Consider the following 20,910-nt stretch of genomic DNA (forward strand, 5'->3'; position numbering starts at 1 on the left):
TGTTAGAGACTGTAGAGATTGAATTCACACAGGCTAGATAGATGAATGTGTTAGAGAATGAAGAGATTGAATTCACACAGGCTAGATAGATGAATGTGTTAGAGACTGTAGAGATTGAATTCACACAGGCTAGATAGATGAATGTGTTAGAGAATGTAGAGATTGAATTTACACAGGCTAGATAGATGAATGTGTTAGAGAATGTAGAGATTGAATTCACACAGGCTAGATAGATGAATGTGTTAGAGAATGTAGAGATTGAATTCACACAGGCTAGATAGATGAATGTATTAGAGAATGTAGAGATTGAATTCACACAGGCTAGATAGATGAATGTGTTAGAGAATGTAGAGATTGAATTTATAGGCTAAATAGATGACAATGTTAAAGAGAGAATGAAGAGATTGAATTCACAGACTAGATAGATGTGTTAAAGAGGGAATGTAAAGATTTAAACAGCAATGTGAAAACACATATTGTTTTGATTAAATGAGACCAGACTATAGATATGAGATCCAAAATCATGAATAAATACAAATCATACTAGTCATTTATATATGACAATATAAACAAATACACAAATGCATCATTTTAATTGAGCCTTATGTGATAGGTGTATATGATCAATTAAAAAAAAGGGGTGTTTATATTTTTGGGGGTAAGTTGGTGTTGCTATATATATATAACATAATAGTTCAACAGTTGTATTGACAAATTAGAAGTACAATGTCACATAGTAAAATCATCAAATGGTTATGTCACATCATATGTGAATGCATGTTTCTGTGTCACTATAGTACAAGTCCCATGATTTTGTTAGTCACCTAATGTCAACTAATATTTGTCAAGTGAACACTTCTAATCATTTGTATTCCTTTGCCTCATGTTGAACATTAAAGATGAATTTTCACATGGCACATAATTTCATGTGAACTGATTCATACCTATTATGTTGCCATTGAAAGGGAAAGGAGCATCAGGTTATTATTGGTGTTGTAAGTTATCAAAATAACAAATCAAAAATGTACCCATTAAAAATATGTATGAGATGTATGGTGCTGCATTATGATATACACAATATGATTGCAATGTAAAACCTGTCTAACTAGATAACAACAATCTAACAATTCAAAGAAATGTTATTAGATGTTTAGATACAAATCTAAGTAAAAACAAATACAAAAAAATGTGCTTCACAAATGTAAATGTTCATGAGTGAAATGTTTTAGACTCTCACACAAAGGAACAGTTGGTTTGTCTCCTTTACAAACGGATAACGAAAACTGAATGGAATGTTTCACTGAATAGCAAAAATAATCATAAGCTACTTCTAAGGAACTTCACAAGCACACAACATCAATAACACTTCCAGGTAGTAACACACTTCAAGCACACAACATCAATAACACTTCCAGGTAGTAACACACTTCAAGCACACAACATCAATAACACTTCCAGGTAGTCACTTCAAGCACACAACATCAATAACACTTCCAGGTAGTAACACACTTCAAGCACACAACACCAATAACACTTCCAGGAAGTAACACACTTCAAGCACACAACATCAATAACACTTCCAGGTAGTCACTTCAAGCACACAACATCAATAACACTTCCAGGTAGTAACACACTTCAAGCACACAACATCAATAACACTTCCAGGTAGTAACACACTTCAAGCACACAACATCAATAACACTTCCAGGTAGTAACACACTTCAAGCACACAACATCAATAACACTTCCAGGTAGTAACACACTTCAAGCACACAACATCAATAACACTTCCAGGTAGTCACTTCAAGCACACAACATCAATAACACTTCCAGGTAGTAACACACTTCAAGTACACAACATCAATAACACTTCCAGGTAGTAACACACTTCAAGCACACAACATCAATAACACTTCCAGGTAGTAACACACTTCAAGCACACAACATCAATAACACTTCCAGGTAGTAACACACTTCAAGCACACAACACCAATAACACTTCCAGGTAGTAACACACTTCAAGCACACAACATCAATCTTAATGGTGTACAACAATTGAGAAATGTAAAGAATTATTTTAATTCATTGTTGAGCATTTGGTGGTCAATTAAAACAAAATAAAACAAAGTATTTTTTAAAGCCTCAATACAATTAGATGAACTGACCATAACTAATTTCATAATGATTGTAGATACAATGGTCCAAATTTTTCTATGTAATAAACTGTTTAAAATATACATAAAAATCATATAGAATTTATAACTTAAATTCAGAATAAATTTTTTTTTTGTAAATAGTAAACTAAAACAAATGATTCTTAACTGACTTTATTTTATTTACTGTAGAGATGTTCACGTGCTATCATTCTTTTGATTTTCGGAATCTGAAACAATATGTTTTAAAGAATTTCATTAGCAACTAAAATGAAAATGACCAAGAGACAATAGATATAAAGAGCTATAAGAATGAAAGTTTGGCTGAGATAACAAATGATACATTTTTGGTGTTGAAGAGTGAAAGCTAATAAAAAAATAATTTGCTTTTAAAAGAGAACTGACTTTTTTAAATCAAATTCCTCCATATAAAAAATCAGGGCAATTCCAGTTGAGAAACAGAACAAAATGATTGTGGCAAACAATTAAACAAAATGACTGTTGCAAGGAATGGAATAAAAAAAGTGTTGCATAGAAATGACCAAAATGATTATTGCAAGGATTTAAACACAATGATTGTTGTTAGAAATTGAAAAAATTACTGTTGCAAGGAATTGAGCAAAATGATTGTTGCAAAGAATGAAACAAAACGATTGCTGCAAGGAATTTGAGAAAATGATTTTTGCCTAAGCTTACCAGTGGTTGTCTTGAATTTACATACACTATAAAATCTGCCAAGCGATAGTTACCTTTTAAAACAAGATCTTAGTTTCATGTTCAAAGTTTTCTTCTGAAGGTGTTTATGAGCTGGGCTGTTAGGTGGAAACCAAGCCGTTGAAGATGTTGAGCTATTTGTTTGACTGGATAGAGTTTTCACACCTTCAGAATTAGTCCTACTTGTTACATTTTCATGAGTGTCCCAGACATGTCTACAAACACTTGAAGAATCATTTTCTTTCATACACTTGTTCTCAGTCTTTGAAGTAAGAAAACAAATAAGATATTCTTGTATACAGTGTTTCATTGTACTACTAATATAAAGTACTAAAATTTTTATTTTTTTTTTGTAATAGTTTGTCAGACATTTTTCTAGTAGTAGAAAATAACTCTCAAAACAAATCTATTTTATAAGAGCCTTGGTTTAATTTAATTGAAAAAATAAACTTTTAATTTTCCTGACTATGTATCACTTGTTTATAATTTTTTAAAATATTTCAATTGTCAATGTATATTTCAAATAATAATTCCACTCTTCAAATATCCACTCTGCTACATTCAATTTATTACCTGTGTAATTGACATGTACTTTTAATTTCTTTCTAAATGATTGTAGAATAGATCCTTTATTTTACTATTTTTAAGATAAAAACAAACTATTTGACCACATAAGTAAATTCATTTTATTACCTTACTCCAGTTTCTAGTTTCTTTGTCTTTTCTTAGATTTTCTTCTCCTGTACAAGAATCTGTGTTAGCATGTTGGCTGGTACCACTATTCTGACTTTCAGAAGAGATCATACTTTGTCTGTACACATCAGAATCTGTACCAGAGTCTCTAAGTGACAATGTGCCAGTGCTGGTCTGATAGCATTTCTTTTTTCTTGAAAGAAACATTTTTTAAAAGGATGTTAAAAAGAAATACACATTTCTACATTATATTCATCTACTCTTCTGACTATTATGCAATTACTCCACAAACTAATATCCATAAAAATATTCTGACATTTGATAGTTGACATTGTAAGTTTCAAACTAAGTTATTTGTCTAACAAATAAAGTACAATACCCCTTTTAGACCTTGCAATCTATAGAGCAGATGATGTAATGGTCATGTGTTTTTATGGCCAATGGTTTACAAGGGTGTCATGTAGCCAGCACAACAACTGCCTTTACTTTCCCCAACTAATGTCATGTACCCATTAGAGTTATATAGACTCAGGAACATCTTAAAAATCCCGAAATTCAAAACCCCAGTCTTCACTGAGATTTGAACCCACGACCCCTCAGTTCAGAACCCAATCACTTTACCACTCAGCTCCCACGCCTATGTCTAATAAATGTTGGAGTCAGATACTATTGAAGAAAAAGAGCATCACATGGATTCAGACTGCACTAAAAAAAAAAAAAAAAAAAAAAAAAATTCTAGATATTGATTTTCATTCTGCCTAAGAGACAGTTGGCATTATAGCTTTGGTTGACGAAATGAATGATGCCAATGAAACAGTGCTTTATTAAAACTCTGTTAAAAAGATAATGTAATTAATGCTCTTTATGCTCATTAAAATTTCAAATGTAGAATGAGATTTGTGAATATAATTCCATTTAAGAAATTTTAAAGTCTACTTAAGCTCTGGTGGGCAACTGTTAATAATATCTGGCCTCACTGAAACTCCTCTGAGCTCAAGGTATGAAAGTAAATTATCTCTTTTACTCACCTTATAATTGGAGATTCGGCAAGCGCTGTAGCATCACTGTCCATGTAACTACTGCATGTACTTAAATCAAACACTGAGCTCATGTGCTCTCCAAAGTCTTCTGACCTTTCTCTAGCAATGGAGTCACTTGAGAAGTCGTCACTGATAGAGCTAATGACTGACAGAGGTCTCAAAGGAGTTTTCTGACAAAATGTAAGAATTACTTGTGATGCTTTTCATTGAAGATCTCAAAATTATGATAAATGAAATATCGCACTAATTAAAGAACAGACTGACTTGTTTTTCTACAAAATGGAGACACTTTGTAAATTTAAAATAAAAAATTAATGATACATAAAAAAAAAAAAAAAAAAGATAATCTATAAGTGACACAAAAGCAAATATCTATACAATTTCTAAATCACTTACCCCAGGAATTTTAATATCTAATTTCTTCTGTTGCTGTCTATGTCTTCGAAGAGATCTGCCTCGCAATGGAATCTTATTGCTGCTGGGTTTCCTCAAAGTTTGTCGGTCATCACAAATTTTTCTGTATAAATATATTATAAAAATAAACAACAAAATATGTCATTCTTTCTTTCAAATGCATGGAAAGGGGAAGACAAACAATTTATGAATGTCAAAAATGTGTAAATTAGTCAAATGGATAAATTATTCTGAGATGGTAATGAAAACTTTTGATTAAAAAGGTTTTTATATATATATAGGATATATATTAACTACAGCAACAGGTGATGTAGGCAAATAGTGTTTAAAAGTGAAGAGACTACATACCTAACAGCTTTACTGATCTCTTCACTCCACTCTCTGGCATTTTTCTTATCATCAGAATATAGGACAAGACTTTCCTCTTTACAAGTAATCTAGTATGGGATACAAAAATACATGTCTGACTCAGTAAATAACAAAACAACAAACAATGCTTAGCACAACATAAAATGATGTACAGCTAGAATTTAGATTACTGCTGTGTATAATAAATAAATAATAAAAGAGCAAGTTCTTTTTTTTCAAATGAGTATTTTGTGAATATAGCCAGAGCAATTTGAAATGTATTATTTTTTAAAAATTTTAATAAAAGCTTTTTCCTTCATAAAAGTACAATAAAACATTTATTGAAGCTATTCCACTTACTTTAAAAACTCCCCCAGCATCTGACTTGCTAAAACTGGTGATAAAGACAGGTTCCACTTTACAATGTCTGAGTGGGAGCACACAAGAACATGTGTAAGATTTGCCCCCACCATCTAGAAACTTGGGCTTGCCATACAGTAAAATATCAGAGAAGAGAAAAAACATTCTCTCATAAGACTTGCCTCCTTTCCTAGACACCTGCCAAATTGGACAAATCAAGATGAAAAAGTAGTCATTCTAGAAAAAGTTTCAGAGTTACATGGATGTCTGCCATAGTTGTGTCCTGTGCTCTCCATACTGTTACACAATGGCCCCCGCCAAGTTAGAATTTTGCCCACTGCCATCTGGGATAGGATAAAATAATATTCCTTTCTGAAGGAATTTCCAAAATGTGTAAGACAAAACCAGGTATTAATGTAATAGAACTTTTTTTAATAAATATTCTGCATAACAGCTTTCAGCACTCAACTAGGGGCATTGCATGTTTTAAAAAGAGGAGTTCAATAGAAAAAATATGTTCTTTAAAACCATTAAGGTTAGGGGTAAGTATGTATAGAAAAGAAAAGCTATGACAGGTTGTTTTTATGTAATCATTTTTTAAAAATATAAATAGATACATAATGTCTGAGCAAGACAAAGAAGTGAACCAAAAGAAAACTATGGACCATCAGACAAAACACACAAATTCAATGAAATATTCCTTTTACCTTTTTAAGAGGACCTTCTTTTATAAAAAATCTTCCTGGCATTAACAGTTTAGGTGCAGAGCTATCAAAACTCTTCTGGATAGTCAGAGTTTTCAGAAAATTTTCATTCTGTCGTAAGCATTCATTTATGTGAGCTGCTATTTCAGCAATTTTATTAGCAGCATCTTTAGGGAAAAAAAACAAACAACATATCTAATGTTTAAACTTTATACAAATGTTATATATTAATACTCACAAATAATTTTAGCAAATAATTTTTTACAAATTAAAAATAGTTTTTTTTTTATTTTACATTTATGATTTTTTTAATGATGGAAATTTAAAATGATCTTTTCTGTTTTCTTAACAATAAAGGACAATACCAACCAAACAATGTATCAAATAATGATCTAACGTAACCAAGACAGATGGTGAAGCAGTATTTACACAAGTTTACCTGATAAGTCTTTATAGTCATGATGATCATCTGATGTACTGGACAACAGATCTTCCAACAAAAGTTTGTATCTGTGCAAATAATGTCCATAATAAAATATCACTTTGTCAATAACATTTAAAACAATGTAGTAGTTAAGTTGGTAAACTAGAGAGAATGTGTGCCAAGCATCTATTTAGCAATTACCTTGGGATTCTTTGTACTGGGGTTATCAAGAGCGCATTCAATTTGAGCCCCATGACTTCTGGACGATCTTCTTGTCTGGAGATAAATGCTGCAAAATCAGGACTCTTATTTTGCCACTCCTGGAATTATGTATACAAGAAATAGAAATATTTTTAATTTAGAAAATATTTAATAAAAACAGAAATCACAACAAAAAAAAAACATAAATAAAAGATTACTCTACAGAAAATGATACTTTCCTGACTTTTTAAATATATACACTAATTTTAACTTGATGCACCAATGTAACAATAACAAAACTAAATGGTTGTATATGTTTTACCAGTAATGACTAAATACTTATTCAAAGTAAATTAAATAGTTTAGTTTTGACTTACATCTTAATTCTTTGTCTGTGTCATGAATTTGTTTTGTCTGAATGAAATGTGGTTTAACTGCTGGAACTAATCAATTTAAAGATTTGCAGAGCCTAAGAAAAGATAAAGCCCCCTCACCATATTTGCTTAAGAGGAGGCTATCCTAGTCTAGTCTAAACAAGTTATTATAGGTCAGGGTAGAATAAGCATAGACATGAGTCTTTCAAGCTGACACTCACATGGAGTTTAATGATGATCTATTTGTAATCCTTTGATTATTGGTAATAGTTTCAAATTGAAACATAACAACTTACCTGTAGAGCATTCAATGCAGATTGATGATTGTTTGCATATGTGGAGTATAGTTTTAAAAAAGGTGCCATCTGCTTAAAGGCCTGTCCTACTGTTGATTCTTCCATTGTTTCTAGTAAAGTGACATTGACTTGTCTGATCTGCTCTATGTTGCTAAATAATGTAGCATGGACTTTATCAGGAACAAGGCAAGCAAATCTTAGAGGGAAGTCAAAGAACTAAGGAAAAAAAATTAAATAGTGAAGTAATCCTGTAAACATTTAAAATCAAAATCATACAACTTATACATGAAATATTTAAAGCTCACTCTATACATCTAGCAACAGAAACTAAATATTTATTAAACATTACTTTAAAGTGTTTTTTACACACTAATTTCATCTACAGCAAATTTATAACTCAATTATAAAAACATAATTAATTTAACTTAATAAAGACTTCTAAAAGTAATCAACAATAACTTCTTTAAACACAAAATGTCTCACACAGTGTCTGTTACAAATACTTTTTTTCAATAGATATACCTTATTTATTAATTCCAAATGATGAAGATATGTCTTCTCAGTTTGAAAAAGTTCTCTAATTATCTTTCTTCTCCTACGCTCTTTGCGAGCCGTTTCCTGTGCCACTTTGTCACAAGGACTTGTAGCATAAAGAACTGCTTCCCCCGAAAGTGACATACTTGAATGTCTGTTAGATGTATTTCAATTTTTCAAGTAAGAAAGATGTCAAAGCCTTAAAAAAGGAGCAAAAATTATTTTAAAATGTTAATTTAAATAAAAAAGAATTTTAAAAAATAAAAATTTGAAACAAGAAATATTATTGTATTGTTAGGGCATCCCATTTTCTATTTAAAAGCCTCTTGTATATATAAGCCATAATAGACTGTTGTGCACAGAAATGTATATATACAACCTATCAATTCCTGTTTCAAATTAGGAGATAGCTTAGGTGATTACGAAACTTTTGAAGGTTGAAGTTTACTCTTTGTAATATCTTCGAATTATGTTGACTTGGAATTAAACTTCAAATATCGTTTCAAAGTTCACCAATTGCCAATTCTATACTATATGTAAATTTTTTTTAAAGTATTGGCAATTCCAGTGGCTTTTCATTGAAAATAACCACATATTTTGGTCCAATCAAATCGCTCCCGCAGCTCTATATTTTTTACCTTCGCGGCATTCGCAATGTCACTAGTTGGCTACGTGACTGGGCCAGCCAATCCTCTTCTCCCTAAATAACCCTAAGCCCATGACCCATCTCCCTCACTACCTGGAGATAAAAAAAATAATTCCACACCTTTTGAGTTTAAACTCACAATGAACTTTGCCTTTACAAGGAAAATGAAATTATTATATTATATAATGTGTCAGAAGTGAAGAAAAAGGTGCATGCGCAGTAGCAATATAATAGTATCTTATCTTCTTAATACAGACGTTACTTCAAAAAAGAAGATTACATCCTACGCGTCATGCATATTAACCAATGACAAATTCTGCCAAGTCACTGGTTTTCCTGGCTAGCTTAGGCAACCCATTCCATGCTCTAATAGCACTAGGGAAGAAGGAGTATTTGTACAAATTTGTCCTAGCATATGGGATGAGGAATGTGCCTTTATCTTTGTGTCTTTCAGAGTATTTTATTAAATTTTGTTTTTGTATTTGAAGATTATGGTTCAGTGTTTTATGTATAATTGCTACTTTACTTTTGAGTCTTCTGTCCTGAAGGCTTTCTAAATTTAGTGATTTTACTAAAGGTGTTACTCTAGTCAAATGTAAATATTGGTTTGTTATGAATCTCACTGCTCTATTTTGTGTCTGTTCTAGTTTCTTAATGTTTTCTTGAGTTGAGGGATCCCAAACGGAGGATGCATATTCTATTATTGGCCTAACCAAGGTTAAATAACATTTTAGTTTTATGTTCTTATTTGATTTATAGAAATTTCTTTTAATAAACCTAATGCTTTGTTTGATTTTTTTTATAGTTTCATCAATATGTGGATTCCATGACAGTTTTTCATTTATTATAACACCTAGGTATTTTGCCTTTTTAGTCTGTGTTACTGGTTTGCCATGAATAAGATAAGTGGAATTAATTTGTATTATGTGTTTTTTGTAACTCTTAACAACTGACATTTTTCTGGGTGGAAAGACATGCTACAATTTGATTCCCATTTCTGTAATTCATCTAATTCTCTTTGTAAAATATCTGTGTCTTGTGTTGTTTTTATTGTTCTATTATATATATAATGCAATCGTCTGCAAATAATCTGACTTTTGTTCCTGAAGTAATGCAATTAGGAAAATCATTTATGTAAACCAAAAATAGTAGTGGACCTAAGACTGTTCCCTGAGGTACACCCGAGTTTACTTTTATCGGTGTTGATTTAGAGACATTTACTATTACACTTTGTTCTCTCCCTATCAGAAAATCTTTAATCCACTGATGCAATGGACCAATAATGCCGAAATATTTTAATTTTTTAAGCAGACTATGATGGTAAATTTTGTCAAAAGCCTTGGAAAAATCTAGTAAGATAGCATCTATTTGTTCACTATTATCTAAACCTTTTGAAAAATCATCAATTAGTTCTATTAGTTGTGTTTCACATGATCTATATTTCCTAAAGCCATGTTGGTATGGGGTGAGGACATTATGTTTGTCTAAGTGGTTTATGATGTTTCTACATATTATGTGTTCTAGGATTTTACATGTGATGCTGGTAAGTGATACTGGTCTGTAGTTTCCTGGGTCAGATTTTTCTCCTTTTTAAAATAGGGAGGTGACATTAGCTTCTTTCCAGTCCTTTGGTACTCTGCCCCGGTTAAGCGATGCCTGAAAGAGTATTTTGAACACTGGGGCTAGCTCATTGCTTAGTTCTTTGAGTAATCTAGCTGGAATACCATCAGGTCCAGAGGCTTTATTTGGATTCCATTTTCTTGTACTACTATATCTTCTATGTGGTCTACTTGGTTCAAATTAAGTAATATGTCTTTGTCTCCTGAAGCTGAGAATGCTGATGTAAAGTATTTGTTTAGGATGTTTGCTTTAGTTTCATTATCATTATGTATTATGTTATGTTCATCTTTTAATGGCGCTATGCCTGTTGTTTCCATTTTCTTAGACTTAATGTATGACCATAGGTTTTTGTTGTTGTCTTTAGATATTACATTGTTTTTTATGTATTACATAGTATTCACTCTGCAGCTGTTTACTTACTTTTTGGGTTAGGTATTTAATTTTTATATATGTATACTTTTTGTAAACTCTTTCTGCCTTATTTTCTTTAAATTTTCTATATAGGTTCTCCTGTTTACAAAGCTTCTTTAGTCTATTATTAAACCAGCATTTATTTATTTTGTTTGATGTGTATTTAGTTGGTATATGATTTTCTAATTTATATTTATGCTTTTAAGATGGGTTTTTAATGAAATTCCAGAGGTCATCGACTGGTTGGTTAATGTCATTTTCTAATAAGAATGTTAGTTGAAAGTTTAATGCAGCTTGGTTGTATAGGTTAGAAGTGTCCGCATCAAAGGAATCAAACAGTCCTGATGTAAAGATCCGATGTAAAGATAAAGAAGTTTCAGTCATAAAAAGTGAGCCAATCGAACCTCTCTACTAATTGGGGCTGATTGACCTTCCAACTTTACTTTAGAATATTTAGATCTAGTATTAGTATGGACTGTTCGAGTCTCTACTCGCTAGACTCTATATTTGTCCTGATCTAGTATTCTAGTATGATCTAGAGTCTAGGACTAGATTCTGATATCTGCCAAGGCCAAGTCACTGGTTTTCCTGGCTATACTTCTAATCTATATCGACTAGGATGGCTGCCTGGTCGTGCGGTTTGCGCGCTGGACTGTCGTTCAGATTTATCGACGGTCGAGGGTTCAAACCCTGCCCGCTCCCATCCCCCGTCCTCCTGCGGGAGGTTTGGACTAGGAAGTAAACTATCTTCAACTCTGAAGGAGCATCCGAATTATGTAAAACAAACAATAGTGTCAATACAGACTCATCGAGGAATCTTCAATCTTATCTAGATTATGATTTATATTCTATGTCTATATAAATAATCTATTCAAGATCTAGAATCCATAGCCATAGCGTAGAATTAGAATCGAGACAGTTTATCAATCATAATATTGATCTATTTGGTCTATAATTTAATACTACAAGTATAATTATTTCCTACTTTAAATGTAACAATAACAGCCGCCATTAATTTTATTTTATCCAATCCGCATAGACTCCAATGTCTATATAGGTCCGTGTCATATAATCTGAAAATTTTGCAGATGCCAACTTAGATACGTGCTTTTCCAAGGTCCGACATCAAAACTATGATTAATATATGAATTAGTAGCATCGAAGGTAAAACATTTTGCATTTCATGATATTTAGATTAATTAGCATTATTCATAACAATTCTTTTCCATCAGATTAGATTATCGTAAGCTATATACATACAATATATATATATATATACTCTATTTGTTCCTATTAGCAGTAAGATATACTTGGCTGGCTATTTTTAAAGAATTTTTAAATGAATTGAGGAAAGGAGTAGATCCAGGGGCGGACTGGGTATCAAAATCGGCCCGGGCATTACCATATAAAGCGGCTCACAAATGGCATGTCATATATTTTCGGTGTGGGTGGGGGATTTATTTCCGTTATTTTAAGCTTTAAAAATGCATATTCTGAGTTATCTAGCCTGCTACTCTTCCGCTTAAAAAATTCAAAAACCAAATCTGCTACTCGAGTCCAGCGACTGGTAGAAAATGGTAAAATGCTTTAGTTTTTGTGTTGGAGGGGGAAGGGAAACCACAAAACCCCTTTTGGCTACGCTCATGAAGTTTGAAAACTGTAGTTTGCTTACGTTGGCTGCACAGGGCCAGTAAGTAAAGTTTCCCTTTCAGACTACGCTCATGTGTTATATATTGATAACGCATCGAAAACTGGATGTAAGCATTCAAACATTTTTAAAAATACATGTATAAATAGAATACATTATGTAATCGTACGAATGCTTACATCCAGTATTCTATTTATACATGTATGTAGTCTGAAAACTATAAACATACATGTATAAAGAGAATACATTATGTAATCGTACGAATGCTTACATCCAGTATTCTATTTATACATGTATGTAGTCTGAAAACTATAAGCAATACAATAGCAGCCTAATGAGTTTGAAGCTTTTTGGTATTAAAAAAATAAGATTTTTACGTCTTACGCATTTCATGTGTCAATCTAGTCATGCATGTTGATCTTTGACTTAAAATATGCTAAATCATTGGTTTTCCTGGCTGACTCAGGCAACCCATTCCATTAAAAGGTAAGAGAAAGCAGAACGGTTAGAGAGGCACTTACTTAATGTGAAAAGCTCTTGCTTCCTCCAAGTACAAGTACAAAAACGCGATTTGTATATGAATATACCAAGAACCATTATTTAAAATATAAATCTCCTTTCATTAAATATCGGATGAGACAGCGCTATATAAATTATTGTAATTATTTTCATCATTAATGACTTCATACTAAGCATAAGTTTGCCATTTATTATAATAGTATAAATATTGATTTAGATCTAGATTTATTTTTTAATTAAATAATATTTTTTTAAGCCTTAAGTGTAGAATTTTTAGATTTATGTTATTAAAAATAAACAAAAAGAAACTTGCTTTTTCTTTTCAAATCGCAGGAAGTAGAGCTTTATACCCATATTGAGCTGTAAATAAGTTGGGTGGTTTGCAATTTCGCGGCTGTGTGTATGTGTTAAAGTTAATTTCTATTCAGTATTGTTAAAGAGCTAATTGTTGCGCCTATTTTTTTTTCTGCGTTGTATCAATGTTTTCTAACTTAACCTCTCTCATCCCTCTTTTTGGTTAAATTTCATTGGAACCATTAAAAGAGGGGGGGGGGGAAAGGAGCAAAAAATGGGAGTGCCATCAAAGGCCCATGCCGACCAGCATAATGATTAGGCCAAACACAACCTCGAAGACATCAAAGCAGCCCCTGCCGCTCGTGCATAGCAGAAAGTACGGTCTAATGTTTTACTAATGACAATACGTACAGTGTATGGTGTATAGTTTTGTTGTTGATATTCTTGTTGAATTTCAAACAAAATTAATTGTAATAAGAATAAAGTGTTCGGGCCTTTGTGTCTTGCTGCTGTCACTTTTTTTTTTTTGCATTGAAATTTTTTTTTTAGGTCGCGACCAGACCGGCCCATTTGGTACCGGCCCACCGGGCATTTGCCCGTTTGCCCATATAGCCAGTCCGCCCCTGTGTAGATCTTATCTAAAGTAACTCAAAAAGTAACTGCATTTTCATTATTTTATAGGGAAAATTTAGCACTAAAAGATGTAGTAACGCTAGCAGCTATTACAAGTGATTTTAATTAATTGGCTTTCATTTTTAATTAGAGCAATATGTCTTTTAAAAATTAAAATATATTTATTACAAACATTACGGTCTGGAAAAAATCATTACTTACGAATACTAGTTTAAATAATTAATCAGTGTTCCGTAGTGGAGTCTCAGAGAATAAAATTTGAAGATCAAAATCTATAAATAAATACAACGAATTATCATATTATAATTTTCTTTTACAATGATCTTGTATTATCTTAATTAATTCTAAAAGAAATACCCTTTTTTAACAAGCTAACATCAACTGACTTCGTCTGTATGGTAAAAATTTATTTCTGCTACATCCCATTCTCAGATCAATGTGAAACTTTGAACAATTGTTCATTTTAAAAAATACAAATGTTTATAACATCTACTCTTTCTCATTGATTGATACCATGGGCGTAGCCAGGGGGGGCTGGAATTAACCCATTACCGAAATGAAGTACAATTTTATTACTTATTTTTGTTTGATTTTGTTTATTTTAGTTGAGATTTTAATGTAAAAACCATCATTTACTCCAGCGCAGCCAAAGGTTTTTGATATTAAAATAACCCCAGAGCGGGTTAAGGTTAAAACCCCCCTCTTCTATAAAACAAAAAAAAAATACAAACGACAGTCACCAAATTCCATGAGCGTGATTTTGAGTTTGAAACTCCCTCCGAATTATTTTAATGATAAAATCTCCTTTTCAATACACTATGAGCGCAGCCAAGAGGTGTTTTGTGCTTAAAATTTAAAATACAGGAAAAGTAATAATTTTCCCCCACATTGAAAAAGGTAGGATATATTTGTAGGAATGACCTCTTTAGTCACAGAAGAAGTGAAGAAGTTCCAAAGGGAAAAGATTATCTCTCGAGTAGTAAAATGCCTTATACATTTAAATTTGAGAGGAACAATCGGATGACAGACTTTAAAAAAAAAATTAAGAATAACTAAACAGAATTGCTGATCTATCGGGTAACCGTAGACGTATCTATTGTAAACATTTAAAATTGTGTTTGTCAAGAAGTGTATTTGATGCGCCAAACATTGTTGTGCTGTTTATAATTTTTTTTTTATTTCGCATGGTTTAACCCTGTATAAAGTGAGCATTGATGAATTTTAATTGATACAAGGAATGGTCAAGATGAACAAGTCAAAATGACAAGTTGTTTGATATTGTTGTCCTTTGCCCCTTCATGTTGTAATTGGCGTTGTTTTAACTTTATATCTTAGGGTTAGAATAGAACTATCGGACAACATAATACACTACATATAGAGGCATTAGTGAGTAAGTAATAATTAAGCTGAAACAATGAATGATGCATATATATTATATATATACTAGCAGCAAGGACCAACTTTTTAATGAAAGAAAATAGTGAATCTAAAGGGCAACGACATGACCAACGCATAATTTTTCCACTCAGAACCGGACACAACAGAGTGAGACAATATATGTTCCGGATCCTTAAAGTTTGGACGAGCGAAACCTGCCCTTGTGATAATGCTGACAATGTCCTTCAAAGCTGCATACTACATCAAGAGGCCCGAACAAGACTCTGGCCCCAAAACACTCCTGTAAATCAAAATCTATATCTTATCTTCTTATATAATACAGACGTTACTTCAAAAAAGAAGATGATTACGTCCTACGCGTCATGCACTTAGTAATGCATGTTAACCAAGGACTTATAGGGAGAAATGCCTGATCTGGAAACCACTGCGAGGTTCATCTCAGATATAGGATTACTGATCTGAATTCCTCCGACATGCAAAATGAGAATGAAAGATATAGATCTGGTTAGGTTTTTTTTATTGCGTAGTTTTATTTTTTGGCGCTTATTTTTGTTTTCTATTTCATTTGGGGTCACTTAATGCATTTCGCCTTGGGTCTGTTTTTACCTAAGACCAGCCCTACTCTAAGAGTAGTAATGGGGCATAAACCAATACAAAGTGACTTTTTTTTTTATACAAAGGAGGGAATGTAATAATCAATTACAAAAACAAAACCTAATGAAATACTAAGAAATACACAAAAATAAAGGCACATTTCTTATTCTTTACGCTAGAACTAATTCGTACAAGTGATCCTTCTTCGCCTAGTGCCAATAGAGAATGGAATGGGTTGCCTGAATCAGCTAGGAAAACTAAGCAGATTAACATGCATGACTAGATTGACACAGAAAATATTATCTTCTTTTTTTGAAGAAACGTCTGTAATATATAAGATAAGATATTGTGATAGTTGTTAATTAGCCTGGACTTTAGAATTATGTATTTATTCCACCCCCATTCAATAATTAACTACGTGACTCTTAAAACAGAGAGCGACGAGAACTACGAAAAAGTCATACATATTTATAGAATGAAAAATATTTGTCACATCCGTTGAAGCATCTCCATAGACTTAACGTATAATTTTTAGCCTCCAGGCTAGTTTGCACAGGTTAAAAATATGATCAGGAAGATGGCATTTAGATTATTGTCCCTTAAAAAATCAATAATGAATCAATAAAAAAAATATACTAAACTAGTTAATTAATTATTGATAATTAATTATTTTGCTTGATATTGAATAAGGGAAATAACTTGTACATTATTGGTAGATGTAGTTTAAAGGATGGAGTTCTTCCCCTTTTGATAAGCTTCTTTTTTTTTTTAAGAAGGATTTTAAAAAAATATTTTGCTTGCTTGAATTCTTCTCTTCTCTTAGATCCCCTCAACCCTAGTAATGCAATACACACGCCAGGAAACAAATCTGAAAGTAGAACAAGATGTTTTAGCATTATTTAAGAATTAGTAAGTCTTGCTTGACAAAATTTAAAAGTTCATTTTCTTGGGCACTAATTTTACTTGATATTACTAAGGAATTATTTTGAATTATTTATTCCATCAGCCTTTGCAATGGTGCGTGTGTGTGTGTATGTGTGTGTGGTGGGGGTTGCTTGATGCACACCCTAATTTATAAGTGAGTAAATTGGCCATTGTATAGTGTATACAAGTCCGGCGGGAGGTTACGACTTGAATGTACTAACTTTCTTTCTGAGAGAACACCCGAAACATGTCAAATAAAACAAAAGCTGTGATACTGACAGTTCGATATGATAAAAAAAAAGTTCCCCTTTCAGACCTTGCGATCTATGGGGCAGATGATGTAAAGGTCATCTGTTTCTGTGGCCAACGGTTAACGAGGGTGCCATGTGGTCAGCACAACGACAAACCGCCTTTACTTATCCCCATAATGTCAGGTTCCCATTAGAGCTGGGTGGACTCAGAGGTGCCCAAAGATCCCGAAATTTAAAATCCCAGTCTTCACCAAGATTCGAACCCGGGACCCCCGGTTCGGAAGCCAATCGCTTTACCGCTCAGTCGCCGCACCTCGATATGATAGAAGAGCCTCTATTTGTGGTTTCAAAAACTTGAGAAAGAAAGAAAGACCATTACAATTACATGAGAATATTGCGACCTCGTTCTTAGATAAGATTCATAAACGTTCTGAAACGAAATGAATATTCTACACACCTGGATCAGTTGTGACTGTGCTGTGAAAAGACGAAAGAGTCTTAGTTCGTTTGGCCCAAACCTACTTAAGGAGGATGCAGTGTTCTAAAACTGTTCTATCTCCCTTGAGTAGCATTTTAAAATGTATGTATTACTTCCCTTTTTACCGCCACGGGCAGACTGGGCAATGTTGACCAAATGTGAGAATCACGTGCACAGATCGGCACACGCTGGACTGTGTGGAAGGACAGAACTGTGAAAACTGTTATTTTGCAAGGGATTGATTGTAGAATAATATTAGGCCTACACTATAACTTTGATCGGACACTGAGGATGTTAGGTGTTATTTGTTTGTTTCAAGGTATTAATCTGGAGTGTATTATTACTGGTTGAAAAACAATTTTCATCTACAAGTGAAATTTATTGCGTAATTTCATTGGATTCTCGTTATATTTTCATTGGACTTCACTAGTATTGGGAATGCTGCTCTACAACTGTATCCTGAGGATGCGACAACCTGAGAATTGGTGAGTTTGTGTAAACCTGAAATGGTCTGATTTATAGCCTAATGATATTTGTGTAAACCTGAAATGGTCTGATTTATAGCCTAATGATATTTGTGTAAACCTGAAATGGTCTGATTTATAGCCTAATGATATTTGTGTAAACCTGAAATGGTCTGATTTATAGCCTAATGATATTTGTGTAAACCTGAAATGGTCTGATTTATAGCCTAATGATATTTGTGTAAACCTGAAATGGTCTGATTTATAGCCTAATGATATTTGTGTAAACCTGAAATGGTCTGATTTATAGCCTAATGATATTTGTGTAAACCTGAAATGGTCTGATTTATAGCCTAATGATATTTGTGTAAACCTGAAATGGTCTGATTTATAGCCTAATGATATTTGTGTAAACCTGAAATGGTCTGATTTATAGCCTAATGATATTTGTGTAAACCTGAAATGGTCTGATTTATAGCCTAATGATATTTGTGTAAACCTGAAATGGTCTGATTTATAGCCTAATGATATTTGTGTAAACCTGAAATGGTCTGATTTATAGCCTAATGATATTTGTGTAAACCTGAAATGGTCTGATTTATAGCCTAATGATATTTGTGTAAACCTGAAATGGTCTGATTTATAGCCTAATGATATTTGTGTAAACCTGAAATGGTCTGATTTATAGCCTAATGATATTTGTGTAAACCTGAAATGGTCTGATTTATAGCCTAATGATATTTGTGTAAACCTGAAATGGTCTGATTTATAGCCTAATGATATTTGCCTGACTGTGAAAGTCGTACCAAACAATACAACTTAAAACTGGATATAAAACACAAGCCAAAACAGAAAACATGATTATGTATCACTGTAAGATCGTAGGAAGACGTAATAAAATGAACATTTCTAATATGTATCTCTGTTAGACGCAATAACATGAACATTTCTAATATGTTTCACTGTTAGACGCAATAACATGGACATTTCTAATATGTTTCACTGTTAAACGCAATAACATGAACATTTCTAATATGTATCACTGTAAGACACAATACAATGAACATTTCTAATATGTATCACTGTAAGACACAATACAATGAACATTTCTAATATGTCTAAAACGTTTAATGCAGGCTCGGGAACTGAGTGGTAAAGCACTTGATGGATTCCGAACCAAGGGGTGTTCAAATCCTGGTGAAGACTGACATTTTTATGACTACCTGACATTAGTTTGGTTACAGCAAAATTGGCTAACCGTGGGTCACAGAAACAGATGATCTTTAAATCATATGCCCTATAGATAGTTAGGTCTGAAAGGGAAACTTGAAATATTTATCGCCAAAATGTCCAGCAAAATAGGGCGGTGCCAAAAAAAAAAAGCTCTCTCTCTGTCTCTCACACACTCTCTGTGTTACTGTGAAGTAAGCTATCCCTTACTCTTTCTTTTCTTTGATCTCGTTCAATCCCTTTCGCTCTTTTTAGTTCTTGTTTTTCACACACTTTCTTTTCGTTTTTTGTCTTATAGTCCACTCGCTGTTCTTATGTTATATAAAAAAAATCAGTTATAACAGCAATGTTTTAAATGCAGAGACTTAGAATTGTAAAAATGTTTTCATTTTGTTTTGTTTTCTAGTCAAACCTTCCTTAAGGTTAAGCTAATCTAGGTGAGTAGAGTTCACTACCTGTTACCAGTTTAGATCTAGCCTAGAATCTAGACGTTGTTTTGACTGAAAGAGCAGCAGTTTTATTGTTCTTGCTATATAAGTTTATGTTGTTGTTTTTGGATTATTTACAGTTGGGATAGTTAGTAGCAAATAATTAAAAATATTTTCTAACTTTAAACGACAAATCTGGTAAGAATAATATTTTGAATCATATTTTCGTTTGTTGTGTAAATAGGCAAATATTATTATGTTCCAAGATCGAGATGTTTATAATCGTGAATAAAAGGGAAAACCTGAAATTAGTAAGGATTAGCCAGTTTATTAGTTATTTTTTCTATAATTTAATTATTATCATTATTAAATAAACAACAATTTCTATATAATGATAAAATCTAGACTACGGAACGGTTTTCCTGATTCGAGGCTTAATTTGTCAAGAAATTCTATGACTAAGCAGTCTAAGTCTCTAATTAACACGATTCGAACAGCTAGATCAAAATTGATTCACGATACACTTAGGGCGTAATTATCTTCTTAACTTTTTAATTTCTAAAATAAAGAATTTAGTCTTTTTTAATGGCGCCCAAAAGGGGAATAGCCGCTATTAGTTTTGTATGGCCTGTCCATCCATCCTGTTTAGATCTCGTAAACTATAAAAGTAATTGAAAATCCGACATCATGATATACGGTATTTTAGACATTTCAAAGTTCTGATGCAACGGCTACTTTTTTTTTTCTTTTCTACAAGCGAAAAAAAATGTAATTTGTAAAATCTCACTAAGCAAGCAGGATTTACATTTCACTATTAATTGTAAAAAAATATGGGAGATGACTATTTACCATATTTTTAACATAGGCCTATTTATGGAAAAGGTTTTAATTTTTTTTGGTCAAAAAAAAGTTTTGAATGGCCTGTCCATCCATCCTGTTTAGATCTCGTAAACTATAAAAGTAATTGAAAATCCTACATCAGGATATTTTAGACCTTTTTAGACCCTTCAAAGTTCTGATGCAACAGCTACTTTTTTCTTTTCTAGAAGCAAAAAAAAAAAATGTAATTTGTAAAATCTCACTAAGCAAGCAGGATTTTTTTTCATAAAAATAATTT

General features: G+C 32.4%; 1 protein-coding gene across 2 annotated transcripts; it reads right to left on the reverse strand.

Moving 5' to 3' along the window:
* Nucleotides 1-1,304: 1,304 nt before the first annotated feature.
* On the reverse strand, nt 1,305-11,990 carry LOC106075088 (rho guanine nucleotide exchange factor 39-like). 2 transcript variants are annotated; one of them, XM_056045103.1, is made up of 13 exons: nt 11,918-11,990; nt 8,244-8,409; nt 7,722-7,937; nt 7,052-7,170; nt 6,866-6,936; nt 6,430-6,593; nt 5,723-5,920; nt 5,363-5,451; nt 4,997-5,117; nt 4,589-4,770; nt 3,561-3,753; nt 2,903-3,129; nt 1,305-2,383 (listed from the first exon to the last, which is right to left on the reverse strand). In XM_056045103.1, exons 2-13 carry the CDS (start codon nt 8,397-8,399, stop codon nt 2,362-2,364), a joined length of 1,758 nt encoding a protein of 585 aa, XP_055901078.1. In that variant the 5' UTR covers nt 8,400-8,409; nt 11,918-11,990; the 3' UTR covers nt 1,305-2,361. The 2 variants fall into 2 exon arrangements, with proteins under 2 accessions (XP_055901078.1, XP_055901077.1); XM_056045102.1 differs by having other exon boundaries at nt 8,244-8,454.
* Between the last annotated feature and the right edge of the window lie 8,920 nt (nt 11,991-20,910).

The sequence above is a fragment of the Biomphalaria glabrata genome, chromosome 10 (assembly GCF_947242115.1).
Source record: "Biomphalaria glabrata chromosome 10, xgBioGlab47.1, whole genome shotgun sequence".
Taxonomy (NCBI): Eukaryota; Metazoa; Mollusca; class Gastropoda; family Planorbidae; genus Biomphalaria; species Biomphalaria glabrata.